At 40.3% G+C, this 22,912-nt stretch overlaps 1 protein-coding gene across 2 annotated transcripts in view; it reads right to left on the bottom strand.

Annotated features, from left to right (window-relative positions):
• tm9sf2 (transmembrane 9 superfamily member 2) overlaps positions 1–22,624 on the bottom strand; it is a 32,479-nt gene extending 9,855 nt beyond the window's left edge. The window contains exons 1-11 of one of the 2 annotated variants that reach the window (XM_079462868.1): positions 22,274–22,624; positions 20,195–20,262; positions 19,450–19,543; positions 17,855–17,985; positions 16,949–17,078; positions 16,744–16,868; positions 10,224–10,335; positions 6,919–6,998; positions 6,605–6,722; positions 5,397–5,529; positions 858–977 (exon numbers count right to left, since the gene is read on the bottom strand). In XM_079462868.1, coding sequence (XP_079318994.1) covers positions 858–977; positions 5,397–5,529; positions 6,605–6,722; positions 6,919–6,998; positions 10,224–10,335; positions 16,744–16,868; positions 16,949–17,078; positions 17,855–17,985; positions 19,450–19,543; positions 20,195–20,262; positions 22,274–22,429 — 1,267 coding nt within the window. In that variant the 5' untranslated portion in view covers positions 22,430–22,624. The remainder of the gene's footprint in view (positions 1–857; positions 978–5,396; positions 5,530–6,604; positions 6,723–6,918; positions 6,999–10,223; positions 10,336–16,743; positions 16,869–16,948; positions 17,079–17,854; positions 17,986–19,449; positions 19,544–20,194; positions 20,263–22,273) is intronic. The other variant, XM_079462869.1, reaches the window with a different exon arrangement.
• Between the last annotated feature and the right edge of the window lie 288 nt (positions 22,625–22,912).

Below are 22,912 nucleotides of genomic sequence, written 5' to 3'. Positions count from 1 at the left end.
AGAGAGAAGAGCATTTGGCAAATAGAGAGTGAAAAGCATTTGGCAAATAGAGAGAGAAAAGCATTTGGCAAATAGAGAGTGAAAAGCATTTGGCAAATAGAGAGAGAAGAGCATTTGGCAAATAGAGAGAGAAGAGCATTTGGCAAATAGAGAGAGAAAAGCATTTGGCAAATAGAGAGAGAAGAGCATTTGGCAAATAGAGAGTGAAAAGCATTTGGCAAATAGAGAGTGAAAAGCATTTGGCAAATAGAGAGTGAAAAGCATTTGGCAAATAGAGAGTTAAAAGCATTTGGCAAATAGAGAGTGAAAAGCATTTGGCAAATAGAGAGAGAAAAGCATTTGGCAAATGCTCTTTAAAAAAGATATTTAAAATGTGCATTTAAACCTTTTATTGTTTTTATCTATTTATTTCTACATTTAAAAACATATGTTTTTATTTAGTGTTCTGTTGTTCAATTAAACCACACTTAAAAACACAAATTAAATAGACCATTTAAAAAAAGCCTTTTCATTTTTCAATTGAAAAAGTGATTTATTAGTTTTAATTATTACATTGTTTATTTGATTATTCATTTTATTTCTGAGGTCCTCCATACCCACATGTTTCAAATGACATCTGTGTTATCCCTGTTTTTCTGTAGTAACAGCTTCAAAATCGAGAATCTAATAGATTTTTATGCAACTGTGGCTTTTATGGATATGAGTGGAAAATCTTATTGTATTCTGCACAAGCCATGGAGCACAACTAAAGCAAAAAGTTAGCTGTTTATGTAAAAGACACACTTTGTTAAAACTAAAGATAGCTATTATAGAGGGAGGAACAGGGATTGAAGGTCAAATCCCTGGGGTGTACTTACATTTGTAGTAGCGGGCAGCCACATAACCAGCCGGAGTACCCAGAAGCACCCACAGCACCACTGCACATGTCATTAGAGCTCCACGATTAGCAGGCGATAGGAAACCCAGACATGCAAAAACTACAGGAAAAAAGAGAGACTAGTTAGTTTATTATGCAATTCTGTTTAAATGTAGTATCTAAGGATGTAACGATTCACTCAGCATTTGATTCGATTCACGATAATGATCCCACAAAATTATTTAATCACTTATTTTTAAAAATATAAAAAATGAACGACTGCCCTTTCATTATTTCTCAAATGTTTCACATTTCTTTGTAAAATACAAATTTCAAAACACCATTTTTATGTAAAATAACAAAACTAAGCTGCAATTTTAAAACAAATTCCAAATCAAATAAAAATTAATAATACTAAAGTCTCTTTAATAAAAACAAACAAAGACTTTGTCTATGCTTTTCATGGATTACATACATTTTAGAAATATCACCAAGTTTGCAGTAAACACAGCGGCCCCTTGCTGTTCAAAACATGTATTGCGATTCAAATAACATCTCAACCGGCTTGAATCGTTACATTTTAAAAGATTTTCAACCAGCTCACGGTGAATGCTTTTAAGTATAAGCATTAATATTATCTCAGTGGTGCATTGTTTTATTGTCGTATACCTTTTGCCTCTGAAGCAACCTACTGAATACACTGAGAAGCTAATCTTTATTCTTTCCATGGTAAAGTCTATGGTGGTAAAATTTGATGTGAGCTACTCCTTTTACAAGCTTTATACGTTTAGCATATATATATTTAGTTTAGATATAATCCTGTATGATCATTTAGCCTAAGACATTTGTGGATCCTGTGGTTTTACTGTAAATACCATCCCTGCTGAATAAAAACAAAGAATTTGTAAATTATAAATAAAAATAACCAGGTTCTGGCACACTTTTGACTCGGATAAAGTAGTAGGATAAAGACAACTATGATAGTCAATGGTGCCCCAGATCGGTTTGGTTTCCCACATTCTTCAAAATATGTTTTCTGTTCAACAGAACAAAGACATTTATACAGGGTTGGAACAATTTGAGCGTGAATAAATTATAACAGAATTCTCAGTTTTTTGTGAACTTTCCCTCTAAACCAGGGGTGTTAAACATAGAGCCTACAGACCACATGCGGCCCACAAAGGTATCCAATCCGGTCCATGGGATGATTTATAATATTTTATATTATTGAGTACATATTTTTGAAACATCTAATCACTGTAATATTTTTGTTTTGTTATTTAAGTCCAGCTGCTAGCTTGTATTATTGCGCCGCTATTTATTGCAAAACACCTGACATGCATGCTGGTAATAAAGTGGAGCCAAATGTCAAGCACGTAACCTGGCTGACATAAGTTGCACTGTGTCTTGTGTCCTAACCAGGTGCAATGCAACTTTGCAAACCGCTTGTTGTGGTCTTAACAAGCGAGCAGCAGCAGTTTATAATTAAGAAACGCTTTTATTAAATGTTGCAGCTGGTCTGGACGCACACACACAGGTCATGATGTTATGGGAGTTAAAATTGTCCCCAAACTGGTGTTGTTGATGCAGTGGTCGAAGTTATCTGGTATCATGCTTGCTTCACTACCCAATGGTGGCAAATCAAACTCCAAGTTACAAATATTGTAGAACATTAACTTCGACTACAAAAGATGCGTTTCTTGATAATTTGCCTGAATTATCTCAAATCTCTAGCATGAGTAATAACGTTGAAGATCTTGACTTTACCATTGAAAATATTAATGCCACCTTCTCGGAAACGCTAGACATAGTTGCTCCTCTGCGCTTAAAGAAGATTAAAAATGAGAGACCGACACCGTGGAAAAATGAACACACTCAGGCTCTAAAGAAAGCGGCACGAAAAATGGAGCGCAACTTTAAGAAAACTAAATTAGAGGTATTTCGTATTGCCTGGAAGGATAGTATTAAAAAATACAGGAAAGCCCTAAAAACGTCGAGATCTGCCTACCTTTCAACACTAATAGAAGAAAACCAGCATAACACTAGGTTTTTATTTGATACAGTGGCTAAATTAACCAAAAATAAATCGTCAGCGACTTCTGATTCTGTATACCAGCATAGCAGTGATGATTTTATGAACTATTTCACAAATAAAATCCAAGATCTTAGAGAAAAAAATTATAACTATGCAACCAGAAGTGAATCCCGCTGAACAAACGACTAACTACAGCGCCTCTAAGGAGAAATTACGTTTATTTTCTACTATAGATCACGATGAACTCTCTAAAATCATTAGATCATCTAAATCAACTGCATGCATGTTAGACCCTATACCTACAAATCTCCTGAAAGAGATGCTCCCAGAAATTATAGATCCTCTACTTAGCATTATTAACTCATCTCTGACATTAGGACATGTGCCTAAAGCATATAAGGTGGCTGTTATAAGGCCCCTTGTCAAAAAACCCATCTGGACCCCAAAGGAATGAGATTAATGAAGATTTCCAGTCTGGATTTAGAGCACATCACAGTACAGAGACTGCTCTGATTAGAGTTACAAATGATCTGCTTATGGCGTCCGACCGAGGTTGTATCTCCTTATTGGTGCTGCTAGATCTTAGTGCTGCATTCAACACCATTGACCACAGCATGCTCCTACATAGACTTCGAAAATGATGTCTGTATTAAGGAAATAGCTTTGAAATGGCTTAGATCTTATTTATGCGACCGTTTTCAATATGTAGCAATAAACAATGAGGTATCACGCAAATCAAGAGTCCAGTACGGTGTACCACAGGGCTCAGTCTTAGGGCCTATGCTCTTCGCATTATACATGCTACCTCTAGGAGATATAATAAAGCGACACGGAGTAAGCTTTCACTGTTATGCTGATGATACGCAACTTTATATTTCCTCGAAGCCTCACGAAACACAGCAATTCCATCGAATAGTGGAATGCATAGTCGATATAAAAAAGTGGATGAGTAGCAATTTTTTATTACTGAACTCGGACAAAACTGAAGTGTTACTTATCGGACCGAAAACCGCCCTACGTAACAACCAAGAATACTGCTTAACTATTGATGGATGTTCCAAAAAACCCTCATCTTTAGCTAAGAATCTTGGCTTTATATTCGATAGTACTCTGTCATTTGAGAACCAGGTCGCCAACACCTGTAAAATTGCGTTTTTCCATCTTAAAAATATATCTAAACTACGTCATATGCTGTCACCATCAGATGCAGAGAAGCTTATACATGCCTTTATGAAATCAAGACTAGATTACTGTAATGCACTATTAGGTGGTTGCCCTGCAGGCCTATTACAAAAACTCCAACTGGTCCAAAATGCGGCAGCTCGAGTTCTTACGTGTACAAAAAAGTATGAGCATATTAGCCCGGTTCTGTCAACCTTGCACTGGTTACCTATAAAGCATTGCATTAACTTTAAAATCTTGCTTATTACCTATAAAGCCTTGCATGGTTTAGCTCCTCACTACTTGAGAGAACTTCTAACGTATTATAGTCCATCACGTGCACTACGCTCTCAGGTGTCAGGTCAGTTGGTAATACCTAGAATTTCAAAATCAAGTGCAGGCGACAGATCCTTTTCCTATCTAGCGCCTAAACTTTGGAACAGTCTTCCCTGCACTGTCCGGGAGGCAGACACACTCTGTCAGTTTAAATCTAGACTAAAGACGCATCTTTTTACTCTTGCATACACTAGACTATCATAATACATATATTTCAAAGATCTAGGCTGCACTAGTTAGATCAACCGGAACCAGGGACACTTCCAATAACAACTGATGCATTTGTTGCATCAAAGAGTGCAGAACAGTACTCTACTCTCAGCCAGTCTTGTCTCATTGTTCCAAGGTTACCAGAGCGGACAGGGCGCAATCCATTCCCAGACCTGACAAATGCTGGACGAAGGACGTGGCGACTCTACAAAACTTCAGCCACTATTAGATTATTACCGATAATTTTAAATCTAACTTTTTTTTATTTTGCCTTGTTGTGCAAGCACTGTCGAGCTTGTGCAGAGGCTGCAGTTTTTGCCAGAGGGGAACTGGAATCCCCTGGTTAGGCCTGGTTTCCCTCTGAGGTTTTTTTTCTCCTCCAATGGAGTTTTGGGTTCCTCACCACCGTTTGCATACTGTTTAGCACTGTTTGCCTGGCCGGGGGGGCTGCTAGAATTTGATAGTCTTATTTAATTAACACTGCATATAGGAATTTATTGTGTGTCTGATATTTGACCTGTGTTTTGACTTCCATAACCTTTTATGTTTTACTTATAGTCAATGTTTTCTTGTACAGCTGCTTTGTAACAATGAAAATTGTAAAAAGCGCTATATAAATAAAGCTGGCTTGACTTGACTCGAAGAAATGTCAATGTTGAATTTTAAGATTTAAAAGCATAATGCCTGTGTTTTATGACTCCAAATGGTACTGTAATGCTTTATTTATACTTTAACTCGTTCAAAATAAATCGTCAGGGCTTCAATCTCATGTTATTGGTCAGCTCTCCATACACTTACATAAAGTAACGAATGTCATGATGAAGATCTGGGTTCCTGAGCCTAGGAACACAGACAGCAGCATGCCTTTCCTGGGAGGCCTGAAGACATCTCCATGAACAAGCTTCCACCCAAATTCTTCCTGAGCATCCTCCTGAAAAAAAGAAAGAAGAAAAGCAGAACTGTAACTGACCAAAAATATTAATTTGCACTATTTTTGCGGAGCTGGTGACCAAAATTTACTCATTTTAAAACTGGATGCAGCTGGATGTGTGATCAGCCAAGAAACAATATAAAAGGAAGACTGCACGCACCCTCACCCAATCCCCCCAAAATAGTCTTTAATGTTAGTAATTAAATGTCACATGACTAAACAGGCAACTGTTTACCAAAAATAACAACACAAAAACAAACTATTATAATTACCCAATTATGGAAATATCAGTTCAAATGTTTAATAGTTTAACGGTCACCTAAATATTTAATGAAGAAGGTTGATGGTTTGTGCAAATATCTTCTGCTAATGTCAAATAAGATGAGTTGTTTATATTAGGCATAATGACAATTTTGTTGCAATCCGCAATAATTCATTTAACGATAGTTGAACACAAAAAGTAAAGAACTTAAATGTATGTATTCAGAAGAGACTTCAACGCGTTTGTAATAGACAGTGACAAGATTGATGTATAATGTTAAGCATATCCTATAGACGTCTCAACTTTCGAACACTGGATTTTCTGTATACATTAAAAAAAGCTGTTAAATTCCCCGCTTAATCAATATAATAATTCCATCTTCAACAGTATATTAGAATTTAAACTGAGTGTACAGAAAACATCCCAAAGAAAACATTGTGAATTCTGTCTGACATAAATTAATATAAATCTACTGTAATACAGTCAAGCTGATTTGGGGAAAGAGAAAGAATGACTTAAAGTTAAAGACTAGAAGTTTAAAATTATCCATATGGACAAAAAGTGGATTGTCCTGTCCTGTGGATTTTGTGTTCAAGTGGTATTCACATTCATGTATTGTTTGGTAGTGGGGGTAGTGCGTAGCATTGGGTCTGGGGATATCCTGACCATAAGAATTTCTTTTAATTATAACATGTAAACTATGCATTCTGGGGCACTTTGACAAGAAAAAAGACAATATTTGCAGTTTGTATTGAATTCTATGATCACAAAACCTTGGAGAGACTGATGTTTAACAGACAAACTTGAACTTACTGAACTTACCACAGAGTCCATCTGATTGTATCGAGCAATGTCCTTATGTAGCGTCCTAAGCATAATCATAGCGACCATCCCCGAGAGGAAGAGTACAATCACCAAAGAGTTCATGATACTAATGAAGAAAAACACAACAGCTGAGTGTATATTATTCATGTTTCATTTGCTAAAGAAGAGTATTATATAATACGATACAGACCCTAACCCAAATGCCTCAGCCCTTACAATCCAACTTTGGTGACAAGCGTTCACATTAGCTGAGCCATTAGGAACAGGGTCATATCCTATGTACAGTGTTGGACACATCTCACCTGAACCACTGAATGTTGGTGTGTGGCATAGACTCAAGAATATAATCCCATCGAGAGGCCCAGCGAATCAGTTTATCCTCCTACACCAAACCACAGTTAGATTACAAAAACCAAGTACCCTGCAGCAACACTAATATAATAAGCTCATTTATAGAACACTTGTGGCCTGTTGCATAAACATACCCATAGTTTTAAAAGGAACCTGGAGTATAGAGAGATGTATGACTTAATACGTTGTAATAGCCTTACAGCATTTTTCATTAGAAACGCATTGTAACGAGCAGCAGGAGGGTACGACGAGAGAGGACCTGGCCTGGACTTTATGTTGTGTTTTATTATGCATATTTACCTTGAACAGGCGCTCACTGAACGCATTCTTCTTTTATGGCAGGCAGGCTAGCTTGTTTCAAGAGGACATACCACCTACTGCCCCTGTGTATTTGCATATCTGATCTTAAGTTTGACATCTCATATTTTAGTTGTACACTGCACGAAAGATGGGAGAAACTACCGGTGCAATGTAAACAAACGCACATAGCAGAATGTGAATTTACACACTGAAAGCACTTTTAAACTACATCAGCTTTCTCTCCACTACTTTTAAGGGGAATGAGATGTATGACGATGATGATGATTTTAATACTTGACTTGATATTTAGCAAGTTTATTGATTCAGTTGATGTAAACCAATAAGCAATTTGAAAATAATGGAGGGTTTACATGATGTCTATAGTTCGCTTTATTTTTTCTATTTAAAAGCTAACTGCAAAGGGTTGCACAGGCCGCATGCACATTAACATTATACTAGAGATCACGTGCTAAAGCTGCCTTTTTACATTTCTAAACATTCTCTCTCTGTTTTGTTAAAAATACAATAAGAGAAAGAAATAACTACTTTACCAAGCATATCAGATGGTCACATCACATGATGTGATACATTCCAACAGATTTTGACAGCACGTCAGTTAAATACAGTAAAGAATCCTTGTAAATCCAGTTTACTGTCTCGCGTTTTTATTGAAGATGTTGGTGATTACATCAATCTATTTGAACTCTCCTTTAAAACTCTAAACTCACTTTTTAAACTATGAACACATTCAGTCTGAGTGATGTTTAATGTTTGTTATCTATTTGCTTGAGATAAACGGTCCACATTTTGAAATTCGTCTTTTCAAATCTGAACAGTCCCTCACTGTTCTTAACTTTAGATCTGTGTGAAGCACAATTTTTTTATGTCGTGAAATAAACTTTGCATGGTTGTAAGTGCAGCCACATCTGTTTGCTCATCTGTTTCCAAATTACCTTTAATAGATTCCCAAATGAAACTAACAATATTACAATTACTATTCAAAATATAGTCAACAGTAATAAAATAAGTTATAAGTTATTCAACGCTGCAATTAGTGCAATAAACTAGGGGTGGGCAGGATGACTCTTTCTTGCCTTGTTTATTTCATGCTTGAGCCGCGTCACATCCCTCACGCCACGAGCTTCATCGAGAGTTTGAATCTATTACAACTATTAACAGCTTTGCATTGCGATCTGACATGTGAAATCTGCGAGAATACTCTTTTTTTTTATGCGCACCAAATATTAACAAATATACATAACATTAATATATTCTGCAGAATTTGTGCAAACTGGTGTACCACATACAAATAAACATAAATAAAGTCATAAATAAAGTAGTGATTGTCTTCTTTTCGAGAATATATTTTATTAGAATATATTGAATGAAAGTATGAATATATGGAATGAATGTCTGAATACACAGAATAAAACTAGAATATACTGAATGAAAGTATGAAATTATTGATTGAAACTTTAATATCTGGAATGAGTGTTAAATATATGGAATGAAAGTCCTAACAAATTGAATGAAACACTAAATATATGGAATGAAAGTGCAAACTTGATAATACTGAATAAAGTAAAATAATTTATTTCCTTGATATCAGAACAACAACCTTGTCAACTTGATTACTTTAAAATGGCTGCCACGATGAAATAGCAAATGTATTTCTTCATCGTTTAGAAGCGTATTGAGTCAGATTGCCAGTATTTTGGCCTGTACACGCATTCACCAGCGTGTTAATTCATTGTTACTTAACATTGCTGCTACTAGATAGATCACTCATTGTTCAACATCTGGGACCCGTTTCAGAAAGCAAGGTAAGTGCAAAATCAAGAGCAAGTTAACCAAAGAAAACGGGATACTCTAGTTATGATATCCTCATAACTTTCAAGGCCAGTTTATAATTCAAGGCCAGTTTATTAAATATATCAAACATTTCCCAGTCAGGCATCCTACAAGCAAGAGCATTTAAACTCACCGGACTGAATCATGCTTTTATATATTATTTTCAGCTGCTGCCCTGTTCTTTTTATTGCAGAAGGATTGCACCTACATGACAAAAATCTTAGGTATATATGTGTTTATATATATATATATATATTATTTCTCGACTGCCGAGAAATAAACGGAGCGCTTTTTGCCATGGCGAATCGTGTTATCTTCGCTCAATTGATGGTGGCTTTTTAAAGCCGCGATGACAAGCGTAACCTAGAGTAAACTTACTCAGAGTGGATTGAACTCATTGAAACCAGCTGTTCTGAAACAGAAAACTCAGAGTAGCGATTATCTGAGTAAATCAACTCCGAGTTCATATTTTAACTCAGTGTTGCTTGAACCTCCTTATTGAAACGGGTCCCTGAACAATCACAAATAAAAACACAAGATGGTGCTTTGATGACGTCAGTTTCATTCCATATATTCAGGTTTCAATCCATATATTAGTTCTTAAATTTAATATAATCTATTTTCATTCCATATATTCAGACTTTCATTCCATATATTTAAACAATTATATATATATTCATACTTTAATTTCCAGAACGGCATGCCATATTATAATGTGTGTGTGTGTACAGTAAACATATATATATATATATATATATATATATATATATATATATATATATAGTATACATAAAGAGTTTGGTTAGATAACTACATTTTTCTGAAATCTATTTTCTAAAATCATGTTTTTAATTATTTTATCATGTTTTTACTGTGTTTTGTTGTGTTAGTTAGCTGCATTATTTTGTTATTATGGCTAAAATCAAAACAAACCAACTGCAGTTTGATATATATTGGACTGCACAATAAAAAAAACATTTTAGAAAAATCTTTGAAACAGTTTTATCTCATTTTGGAACCAAACTCTTCATATACAAATACTGTATATACAAAACACTGATGTATATATTTAACATGTTGAAAGAAAAGTATCTGAATGACTGACCACAAACTTCACAGTGAAAGTGTAGGGAATCTTGATCTCTCCAGTAAACTTGTTGCTCAGGCTCATGGGAGGTCCGGTGCAATCTGGTTTGTCCACATTGGAGTGCTTATAGCTTTAAACAGAGTTAAAACATAAAATAACCATATTTAGATACCAATGATTTATACATTATACCGTATCATTATATTGCAAAGATACACAATATAGACCCATGTTTTTGGCTTATAGGCGGTTTCATTGGACGCACATGACAAGTGGTCTGGTTAGAGGCTAAAAATATCATTTTATTTAATTTATTTAATTCCCTGACGAGCCATTTAAGCTTGACGCTCACACACAGACTGTGTCATACTCCTGCGTCTCTACCTGTGCGGCGCGTTTCCCTGACGAGTCATTTAAACTTGACGCTCACACACAGACTGTGTCATACTCCTGGCGTCTCTACCTGTGCGGCGCGTTTCCCTGATGAGCCATTTAAACTTGATGCACACACAGACTGTGTCATACTCCTGCGTCTCTACCTGTGCGGCGCGTTTCCCTGATGAGCCATTTAAACTTGACGCGCACACACAGACTGTGTCATACTCCTGCGTCTCTACCTGTGCGGCGCGTTTCCCTGATGAGCCATTTAAACTTGATGCACACACAGACTGTGTCATACTCCTGCGTCTCTACCTGTGCGGCGCGTTTCCCTGATGAGCCATTTAAACTTGACGCACGCACACAGACTGTGTCATACTCCTGCATCTCTACCTGTGCGGCGCGTTTCCCTGACGAGCCATTTACACTTGACGCGCACACAGACTGTGTCATACTCCTGCGTCTCTACCTGTGCGGCGCGTTTCCCTGACGAGTCATTTAAACTTGACGCGCACACACAGACTGTGTCATACTCCTGCGTCTCTACCTGTGCTGCGAGTTTCCCTGACGAGCCATTTACACTTGACGTGCACACACAGACTATGTCATACTCCTGCGTCTCTACCTGTGCTGCGAGTTTCCCTGACGAGCCATTTACACTTGACGCGCACACAGACTGTGTCATACTCCTGCGTCTCTACCTGTGCGGCGCGTTTCCCTGACGAGTCATTTAAACTTGACGCGCACACACAGACTGTGTCATACTCCTGCGTTACCTGTGCTGCGAGTTTCCCTGACGAGCCATTTACACTTGACGTGCACACACAGACTATGTCATACTCCTGCGTCTCTACCTGTGCGGCGCGTTTCCCTGATGAGCCATTTAAACTTGATGCGCACACACAGACTGTGTCATACTCCTGCGTCTCTACCTGTGCGGCGCGTTTCCCTGACGAGCCATTTAAACTTGACATGCACACACAGACTGTGTCATACTCCTGCGTCTCTACCTGTGCGGCGAGTTTCCCTGATGAGCCATTTACACTTGACGTGCACACACAGACTGTGTCATACTCCTGCGTCTCTACCTGTGCGGCGCGTTTCCCTGACGAGCCATTTAAACTTGATGTGCACACACAGACTGTGTCATACTCCTGCGTCTCTACCTGTGCGGAGCGTTTCCCTGACGAGCCATTTAAACTTGACGTGCACACACAGACTGTGTCATACTCCTGCGTCTCTACCTGTGCGGCGCGTTTCCCTGACGAGCCATTTAAACTTGACGCGCACACATATTTACTGTGTCATACTCCTGAGTCTCTACCTGTGCGGCACGTTTCCCTGATGAGCCATTTACACTTGATGAGCACACAGACTGTGTCATACTCCTGCGTCTCTACCTGTGCGGCGCATTTCCCTGACGAGCAATTTAAACTTGACGTGCACACACAGACTGTGTCATACTCCTGCGTCTCTACCTGTGCGGCGCATTTCCCTGACGAGCCATTTAAACTTGACGTGCACACACAGACCGTGTCATACTCCTGCGTCTCTACCTGTGCGGCGCATTTCCCTGACGAGCCATTTAAACTTGACGTGCACACACAGACTGTGTCATACTCCTGCGTCTCTACCTGTGCGGCGCATTTCCCTGACGAGCCATTTAAACTTGACGTGCACACACAGACCGTGTCATACTCCTGCGTCTCTACCTGTGCGGCGCGTTTCCATGACGAGCCATTTAAACTTGACGTGCACACACAGACTGTGTCATACTCCTGCGTCTCTACCCGTGCGGCGCGTTTCCCTGACGAGCCATTTAAACTTGATGTGCACACACAGACTGTGTCATACTCCTGCGTCTCTACCTGTGCGGAGCGTTTCCTGACGAGCCATTTAAACTTGACGTGCACACACAGACTGTGTCATACTCCTGCGTCTCTACCTGTGCGGCGCGTTTCCCTGACGAGCCATTTAAACTTGACGCGCACACACATTTACTGTGTCATACTCCTGAGTCTCTACCTGTGCGGCACGTTTCCCTGATGAGCCATTTACACTTGAAGAGCACACAGACTGTGTCATACTCCTGCGTCTCTACCTGTGCGGCGCATTTCCCTGACGAGCCATTTAAACTTAACGTGCACACACAGACTGTGTCATACTCCTGCGTCTCTACCTGTGCGGCGCGTTTCCCTGATGAGCCATTTAAACTTGTCGTGCACACACAGACTGTGTCATACTCCTGCGTCTCTACCTGTGCAGCGCGTTTCCCTGACGAGCCATTTAAACTTAACGTGCACACACAGACTGTGTCATACTCCTGCGTCTCTACCTGTGCGGCGCGTTTCCCTGACGAGCCATTTAAACTTGACATGCACACACAGACTGTGTCATACTCCTGCGTCTCTACCTGTGCAGCGCGTTTCCCTGACGAGCCATTTAAACTTGACGTGCACACACTGACTGTGTCATACTCCTGCGTCTCTACCTGTGCGGCGCGTTTCCTTGACGAGCCATTTAAACTTGACGTGCACACACAGACTGTGTCATACTCCTGCGTCTCTACCTGTGCGGCACATTTCCCTGATGAGCCATTTAAACTTGATGCACACACAGACTGTGTCATACTCCTGCGTCTCTACCTGTGCACCGCGTTTCCCTGCTGAGCCATTTAAACTTGATGCCCACACAGACTGTGTCATACTCCTGAGTCTCTATCTGTGCGGCGCGTTTCCCTGATGAGCCATTTAAACTTGATGAGCACACACAGACTGTGTCATACTCCTGCGTCTCTACCTGTGCGGCGCGTTTCCCTGACGAGCCATTTAAACTTGATGAGCACACACAGACTATGTCATACTCCTGCGTCTCTACCTGTGCGGCGCGTTTCCCTGACGAGCCATTTAAACTTGATGCTCACACACAGACTGTGTCATACTCCTGCGTCTCTACCTGTGCGGCGCGTTTCCATGACGAGCCATTTAAACTTGACGTGCACACACAGACTGCGTCATACTCCTGCGTCTCTACCTGTGAGGCGCGTTTCCCTGACGAGCCATTTAAACTTGACGTGCACACACAGACCGTGTCATACTCCTGCGTCTCTACCTGTGCGGCGCGTTTCCATGACGAGCCATTTAAACTTGACGTGCACACACAGACTGTGTCATACTCCTGCGTCTCTACCCGTGCGGCGCGTTTCCCTGACGAGCCATTTAAACTTGATGTGCACACACAGACTGTGTCATACTCCTGCGTCTCTACCTGTGCGGAGCGTTTCCTGACGAGCCATTTAAACTTGACGTGCACACACAGACTGTGTCATACTCCTGCGTCTCTACCTGTGCGGCGCGTTTCCCTGACGAGCCATTTAAACTTGACGCGCACACACATTTACTGTGTCATACTCCTGAGTCTCTACCTGTGCGGCACATTTCCCTGATGAGCCATTTACACTTGAAGAGCACACAGACTGTGTCATACTCCTGCGTCTCTACCTGTGCGGCGCATTTCCCTGACGAGCCATTTAAACTTAACGTGCACACACAGACTGTGTCATACTCCTGCGTCTCTACCTGTGCGGCGCGTTTCCCTGATGAGCCATTTAAACTTGTCGTGCACACACAGACTGTGTCATACTCCTGCGTCTCTACCTGTGCAGCGCGTTTCCCTGACGAGCCATTTAAACTTAACGTGCACACACAGACTGTGTCATACTCCTGCGTCTCTACCTGTGCGGCGCGTTTCCCTGACGAGCCATTTAAACTTGACATGCACACACAGACTGTGTCATACTCCTGCGTCTCTACCTGTGCAGCGCGTTTCCCTGACGAGCCATTTAAACTTGACGTGCACACACTGACTGTGTCATACTCCTGCGTCTCTACCTGTGCGGCGCGTTTCCTTGACGAGCCATTTAAACTTGACGTGCACACACAGACTGTGTCATACTCCTGCGTCTCTACCTGTGCGGCACATTTCCCTGATGAGCCATTTAAACTTGATGCACACACAGACTGTGTCATACTCCTGCGTCTCTACCTGTGCACCGCGTTTCCCTGCTGAGCCATTTAAACTTGATGAGCACACACAGACTGTGTCATACTCCTGCGTCTCTACCTGTGCGGCGCGTTTCCCTGACGAGCCATTTAAACTTGATGAGCACACACAGACTATGTCATACTCCTGCGTCTCTACCTGTGCGGCGCGTTTCCCTGACGAGCCATTTAAACTTGATGCTCACACACAGACTGTGTCATACTCCTGCGTCTCTACCTGTGCGGCGCGTTTCCATGACGAGCCATTTAAACTTGACGTGCACACACAGACTGCGTCATACTCCTGCGTCTCTACCTGTGAGGCGCGTTTCCCTGACGAGCCATTTAAACTTGATGCGCACACACAGTCTGTGTCATTCTCCTGCGTCTCTACCTGTGCGGCACATTTCCCTGATGAGCCATTTAAACTTGATGAACACACAGACTGTGTCATACTCCTGCGTCTCTACCTGTGCGGCACATTTCCCTGATGAACCATTTAAACTTGATGAGCACACAGACTGTGTCATACTCCTGCGTCTCTATCTGTGCGGCGCGTTTCCCTGACGAGCCATTTAAACTTGACGCGCACACACAGACTGTGTCATACTCCTGCGTCTCTACCTGTGCGCCGCGTTTCCCTGACGAGCCATTTAAACTTGACGCGCACACACAGACTGTGTCATACTCCTGCGTCTCTACCTGTGCGGCACATTTCCCTGATGAGCCATTTAAACTTGATGAGCACACAGACTGTGTCATACTCCTGCGTCTCTACCTGTGCGGCGCGTTTCCCTGATGAGCCATTTAAACTTGTCGTGCACACACAGACTGTGTCATACTCCTGCGTCTCTACCTGTGCAGCGCGTTTCCCTGACGAGCCATTTAAACTTAATGTGCACACACAGACTGTGTCATACTCCTGCGTCTCTACCTGTGCGGCGCGTTTCCCTGACGAGCCATTTAAACTTGACATGCACACACAGACTGTGTCATACTCCTGCGTCTCTACCTGTGCAGCGCGTTTCCCTGACGAGCAATTTAAACTTGACGTGCACACACTGACTGTGTCATACTCCTGCGTCTCTACCTGTGCGGCGCGTTTCCCTGACGAGCCATTTAAACTTGACGTGCACACACAGACTGTGTCATACTCCTGCGTCTCTACCTGTGCGGCACATTTCCCTGATGAGCCATTTAAACTTGATGCACACACAGACTGTGTCATACTCCTGCGTCTCTACCTGTGCGCCGCGTTTCCCTGCTGAGCCATTTAAACTTGATGCCCACACAGACTGTGTCATACTCCTGAGTCTCTATCTGTGCGGCGCGTTTCCCTGATGAGCCATTTAAACTTGATGAGCACACACAGACTGTGTCATACTCCTGCGTCTCTACCTGTGCGGCGCGTTTCCCTGACGAGCCATTTAAACTTGATGAGCACACACAGACTGTGTCATACTCCTGTGTCTCTACCTGTGCGGCGCGTTTCCCTGACGAGCCATTTAAACTTGATGCGCACACACAGACTGTGTCATACTCCTGCGTCTCTACCTGTGCAGCGCGTTTCCCTGACGAGCCATTTAAACTTGAGATTTCTATAATCTATAATACTGTACACTGGTTTTTTGGATTGTATTGATGTGATGTAATCTGGCAGCTGGGAACAACAGAACAACAGTAATTCCTATTTGAATAATGCCCATAACACACAATAAAAAAAGGAATTTTGTAATGGTTTTAATGGAAACAATTAGGAATTGTGTTTTTTTTATTGTTTTCTTTCAGCAGGGTAACTTACCCATACTGTGCTGCACACTACTGATAAAACTTCGGAGCTGAAGCTTGAATTAAAATTAAATCACCAATCAAATCGCAATGTCTGTCAAATAAATTGCAATTAGATATTTTTCCCAAATTCTACCAAGTTAAGTTTTTTATCGGTTTCTTTTGTTATCAAAAATAATGTGCAGGAACTCTATTGTTTGCGGATGTGAAGCGGAAGTTATGTTCGGGCCACAAAAGCTTGCATGCGCAGTAACATTTGTTTATGTTGTTGCTTTGAAACAGTCTACAAACAAACAAATTTGAACTAAGTTGATTTGTAGTGTCGGAAATACCTCTTAGGCTCTAATTTAGCTGCAACCAGCCTGGCACCAGCAGCCTCGTTCTCAACCACATGGTAGTTGATGGTTATGTCCACATGGTTGAAGATGTAAAAGGTGTCTTTGTCGTTGTAGTCAGCCTGCATGAAAATAAGGCTTGCACAATAAGTTAAAAACACAATGAAGCTCTTGAACTTGCTTTGTAAAATGGCTTACTTACATTGACCACGCAAGCATCTTTTGCCCGACCTGTCTCTGTGACATAGCAACCAATTGGGAAGCCAGGATTACAGAATTTCTGATTATCCTCCACATCATAACACCAGGTCACCGGCATATTATCAACAATCCTGAGACAGAGGGGTTTTATTACAAAGGGAACAGAACGTTTTAAAAAAAACTTGACTGAAGAACATGTGTAACTTTAACGAGTCAGTATATATTTATTTGACAGTGAACAGTGATATAGTAAAGTTGTAAGATTATCTTAAAATAAGATATTAACAAGATGCGCCATTACCATTACCATGAATAGGGAAGGAATATAGCCCTTAATATGACTGTTTTGGAGCAAAAAGAACTGGAGCAGGGCAAAACACAGAGGCTTTGAGGCATCTGCTAACCTGTGTGTGTGCAGTAGCAGAAACAACCTCAAAAATTTAAGTAAAGCTTTATGGTAAATTCTGCTATATGTACAGGGCAGTGAAATTCCATTTCCCTCTTAGCGCAATTTAAGCTTAGGGAACAAATGTTATGGAACAGTTGATGTCAGGTTTAATTGTTAGTTGGAAATAGTTTGCCAGCGATTTCAGAAACATTTGTCCTTCCCCATTCAAGTAGATAGGAACGTGGTCTTGCCCTGACTGAAATAGCTACCTGGAGGCATTGCAAACGTTGCGGGTGAGTGACACAATTATTAATACCGAATGATATGAAACATTATACAGTGATAACGTTTTAGTATTAACCAGCCCTCTCATGTATTCATAAACGCAGTATCACACTTAGAATAGTTCAGTAGTATTGACACTGCTGTGATTCACAACGATGCTGCAATTCACTATGAGAGGTGTGTAGCCATGTTATTGCTGTTACTGCTGTAGGAACAGGAGAATTGCTGCCTCACCAGTGGTGTTGGTAATTGAGAAGCATGCCCTTCTTAAGGAAGTCCAGTTTAGCTTTATCCTCCGTTTTTTTGTCTGTGTTGTATTGTTTAAGACAGACACTCTTGCATTCCTCATTTTTCTTGAAGAAAAACTAGAAGGCAAATAACAAGACAAAAACAGATGACACATTTCAAAGTGTAAACTTTTATAATCATCACAAATTATAAACAGAATCTGTGAAAGTGTGTGTGTTAGGGATGCTCATTTGAATTTTTTTTCTCTAAACGAGAACCAACACTCTTTATTCAAACATTAACCATTTACTGATAAGATTTTTATATTAAATTGGAATTAAATTCAAATACATGCTGCGTGTCATTTCGAAGGTGTCCTCCGGAGGTCATGTTTGTCCGATGCATATGACTTTGCATGCGACATCCTGAGGACGCAGACTTCTAACATTTTTTCACAGATTTATTTTAAAGGGGCGATGAATTCAGACATAAATTTTAACCCGAGCTTTTGTTATATAAGACATAGTCGTATTCAAGCAGGGCTCCAGACTGCGACTAAATGGTTGTATATTGCGACCAGTTTTTGAGACAGTGTGAGCATTTTGAACAAGTACTCAGGCATGTGCGACCTGCCAATTTGGATACATGTTATATCTCACTTGAAAAGACGAGTATATCGCCAGCCCACCAGTGTATGCCTATGTGTGTGAGAAGAGGAGAGTCCCGAGCTGCGCGCCTGGGTGACGGATGTTTTTTTACTGTCGCTGCATTGGTCACAGCTCAGCTCATCACTGACGTGTAAACAAGGGTTGGGCAATGTCTATAAAATTTGCATGGGATGATGCCTATAGTGAAACATCGCGATGGACGATTATATCGGGGCCAGGACGAAGTAGGGTATGGGGTATCTGTTTGCTAGATGGCCATCTGCCAAAACATTAAAAACAATTATATCAGGGCTCCAGACAAAATTGCATTTTGCGACCAGTTTTCAAGACAGCATGAGCATTTTTACAAGTACTCACGCATTCACAACCTGCAAATTTGGAATTTCTTCCAGTTGTTGTTTCATGTGGAAAGAAGAGTAGGTCTTCAGCCCTCCAGTGAAGGCTGTCTGTGTGTGATTTGTCAACTGCACAGGGTCACGCTTCACTGATGTTTCCCGCTGCTATTGCGGACGTGCACAGTTCAGGTCGTCATTGATAAGTTATCACACACACAATGGGAGTGCATTACTACGATTCACTGGTTGCTTTCACTTTCTACGCCTGTCTCGCGCATACGCGTTGCGCAGCTTCCAAATCTTTCTCAACCAAAGATAAGTGCGAATGGATGAGCTCAACACATGAGCAGTGTGTCCTACTGTGGACTCGGCTGTCAACATTTGTCTTGGAAACGTGCTTTAGGGATGTGCGGATGACCGCAGACTAGGGCTGCTCGATTATGACAAAAATAATAATCGCGATTATTTTGGCCAATATTGAGACCCCGATTATTTAACACGATTACTTTTAAACTCCAATTGAAATGATAAATAAATGTAAAGAAATAGCACTGCTAAACCACTGTAAAGAAATGAACATCCCTATTGTGTGTTGCACCTTATATGGAGACGATTCAATTCTCTCGCCAAACAGCACCTGACCCAAGTTCTCAGATGGGCGCTTCTCAGACTGATCAGCACAAAAATCAAACCTGAAAGAATATAAGAAAGAGTAAGAAAAAGAAAGTACACAAGACAAAGGGTTAGGCATATAGGAAGTTTTTAGTTGACAATTAACTAAATAATTAAACCACACACATACACCCTATGTACAACTCCTTGTCCAGGCCCTGGTAATCTCAAGGTTGCTCTCCTTGCTGGTCTTTCTGCAAAGGCTATCAAACCACTTCAGCTGGTTCAAAACGCAGCAGCACGCCTCGTCTTCCAACAGCCCAAGAAGGCTCATGTGACACCCCTTTTCACCTCTCTCCACTGGCTACCGGTTGAAGCCCTTATCAGATTCAAGTCACTGATGTTTGCCTACAGGACTATCACTGGATCTGCACCGGCATACTTTCACACCCTCCTACACCCCATCAAGAACCCCTATATAAACACAGCAGTATACGGTAAGCTTTATCACTACTCTCAATGAAACTTTTCTTCCTCCTTTTCACTGCATATTTCTGCCACACACTTTTTCGTGAAGTCCAATGCATAAGAAAGTTATAGCCCACAAACAAGGTTTGACTATTACTACAACCAGTTAACCCCACCGGTTTGAGTCTTTCACAACACCGTTGTTCAATAAAATATCAAAAAGGTTTCAACCGGTTCAGTAATAAATGTCAAGAAATACTTACGCTGTGTATTCATATGGCAAAACAGACTCCACCGAATCCAATCTGTTCACAAAAAGCTCAATGCTTGACTGTCAAAAAGAGAAGCAAAAAAATGTTTATGTTAAAACATCCATAATTTATTTATATATAATTTAATTCACTCATGTACAGCAGTAAAAGGCCTAGTCACGGTCATGAAAAGGGTGATGTATAGTCATGAAATCTTCCAAGCAAAATCCCAAAACAGTTTTTTACTGCTATCTTATTTAAGCTGTTAAGACACAGTCTTAACTCAGCGGCCAAGACTGCGTCTTCACAGCTATTCTCACAGACTAAGAATTAGTTAGGACTAATCAGTATTACTTTTCATATTTCAATTAGCCCAATCTACCTTTTTATGTAACTGATTTAAAGAAGTTACGACCAGTCTAGTCTAAGTAGTTTATGCAACCGGCCCCAGGTGTAAACAGAGTCATTATCTTGTCAGTAAATCTATAGTATATAGACAGGGCTGTGCATTAAAGTTTTTGCACGTAGCACTGTTGCTACAGGGGTTTACAGAGTTTTGTAGCGCAGGCCAAAGACTCGCAAAAAATATTTATGTGTAGTTTTTCACATAAATAGGCAGGTAATGAACGAAGGACATTAACATTGGGAAAATTGGGGCCATATGATTTTTCCTGAGTTCCATTTTTTGTTTTAAGTTTTGTGTTTTCTACTCTTTTACTATACAATAATGATATACTTGTCCACACACTGTCATACACTATTGTATTATTTACAATGGTAAATGACAGTAAAATTACTCCTTTTGCAGATACTGTTTTTGAATGACATATATATATTAAATATTAGTCAAATAATAAGTGTACTCTAGTGTTTATGGTTTATCAATTTACTGCTAGAGTACTTAAATTTACTATAGCAATTATTATAATATAATAGTGTTTTTAATCTGGATGTTCAAGTTTACCAGACTTTTATTTTGACGGGTCATCGCAAAGAGTGTGTGGTTGAGATTTCTTTTCTCTTATGCTTATGAAATAAACTCTCAGATCAGCTCTGGAGAAGGAGTTAATGTGTTCATGTCCTCATACAGAGACACATACAAATGCACGAGCGTCACACGCGTGTAGTAATGCGTTAAACTGTGCAGCTCATTCACATTCACACAAAACAAGCAATTACATGTTTAAAAAGCAGTGGCTATTTACAGTAGGTTATGTTTACACAAACCGAAAAAGCTGTATTTTCTTTGGATTCATTAAAAGCAGTAGTTTGATGCAATTTACTTATAAATTGTGGCAGATAACTTTACTATTTGCACCTCAGTATTGTTGTGCCTTAAACATTATGCAATAATAAAAGAGTGTAAATCATTATATTTATAAAAATGATGGCAACTTATTGATATATTAAAGACCTACACCTACCACTAACCTTACCCTAAACTCAATGAATGATGTTGTTAACCGAACAGTGCATTGGTTTTCTGTCCACACAATAGAAAAGAATGTTATTCGGTTACCACGTTTCTTCAAAATATCTTCTTTTGTGTTCCGTGGAATAAAAAAACTCTTACAGGTTTGAAATGACAAGAGGTAGAGTCAATGATGACAGAATTTTAATTTCTGGGTGAACTATCCCTTTAAAACAAGAAAATGCCAATGTGACAACTGGAAGCAAGACTGTCATTTGTTGAACGCGTTTATAACGCTGTATAGTCATCTCCAATTGGCACGCTTTTATTGAAATGTTGTATTACATATTTTAAAAGTGTTGTAATAAAACTACCTTACGTGTTTCACAAGGCTACTAAATTCGTAATGAATGAAAACGTAACTGAAGTATCACTAAAGTATCATCTGTCCCTGTGTTGCACACCTGAACTTGTTTTAGCTCTGTGCCATTCTATTTTTCTTCGGATAACTAGGGTCGATAATATGACACTGTAACGATAAATGCGATAACAATGACCACTTTCTTATCGGACGCACTAATAACTCATCGAGCTAGCATCATGCAATTCACTTTAAGAATTCACTTAATCTGTGATAATAGATCACAGACGATCTATTATAGATGGTAGTATTTATTTACTTTGCAGTCTGGCACTTCGCTGTCTTTGCTGCTCGCGTCTTTCTCGCAGAAGCTGACCGGGGCCAAACCAGGAAGATAGAAACAAAATGCATCCCGCAGCGATCCACACAGCGAAAACAAAAACAAAACAAAACAAACACGGTGGAAAAGGAACATTTTGCTTTGACGGACTACTTAAGGATTCAGCTGAGGTATTTACATGCAAGAAATATGCGATATGCGTCAAAATTCAGACATTGGTAATTTCCGAACAGAAGACCTAGCGGAACTGCTGCCTGCGTAGCACCTCTTTTTCCTGCCTGCGTAGCACCGTCTGAATGGTCTGACTCGCAGACACGTCATCGCACTCGAAATGCATGATGGGTAGTGATAAGACAAACATAGCCTGCCTTGCGTTCCAATTCGCCTACATATACTATGCCCTAATAGTAGGTACTGTTTTGTGTTGGAATAATAGATACTTTTGAGTGTATGGCAAAAAAGATTACACACACTGGGGACACTAACAGGAAGCGGAAGTGGCCGTTGTTGCCTAGACAGCAGGGGGTGCTTCTCAATTCTTTTTTAATGCTTTAATAAATCAATGCCATGAGAACAAGAGGTATAACATATTTAAGTCACATTAACATTCGTTGCCAG

Source organism: Barbatula barbatula (genome assembly GCF_947034865.1).
Source record: "Barbatula barbatula genome assembly, chromosome: 8".
In the NCBI taxonomy this organism is placed as follows: domain Eukaryota; kingdom Metazoa; phylum Chordata; class Actinopteri; order Cypriniformes; family Nemacheilidae; genus Barbatula; species Barbatula barbatula.
The sequence above is the reverse complement of the archived record's forward strand: the minus strand, read 5'-3'. Positions and strand labels throughout refer to the sequence as shown.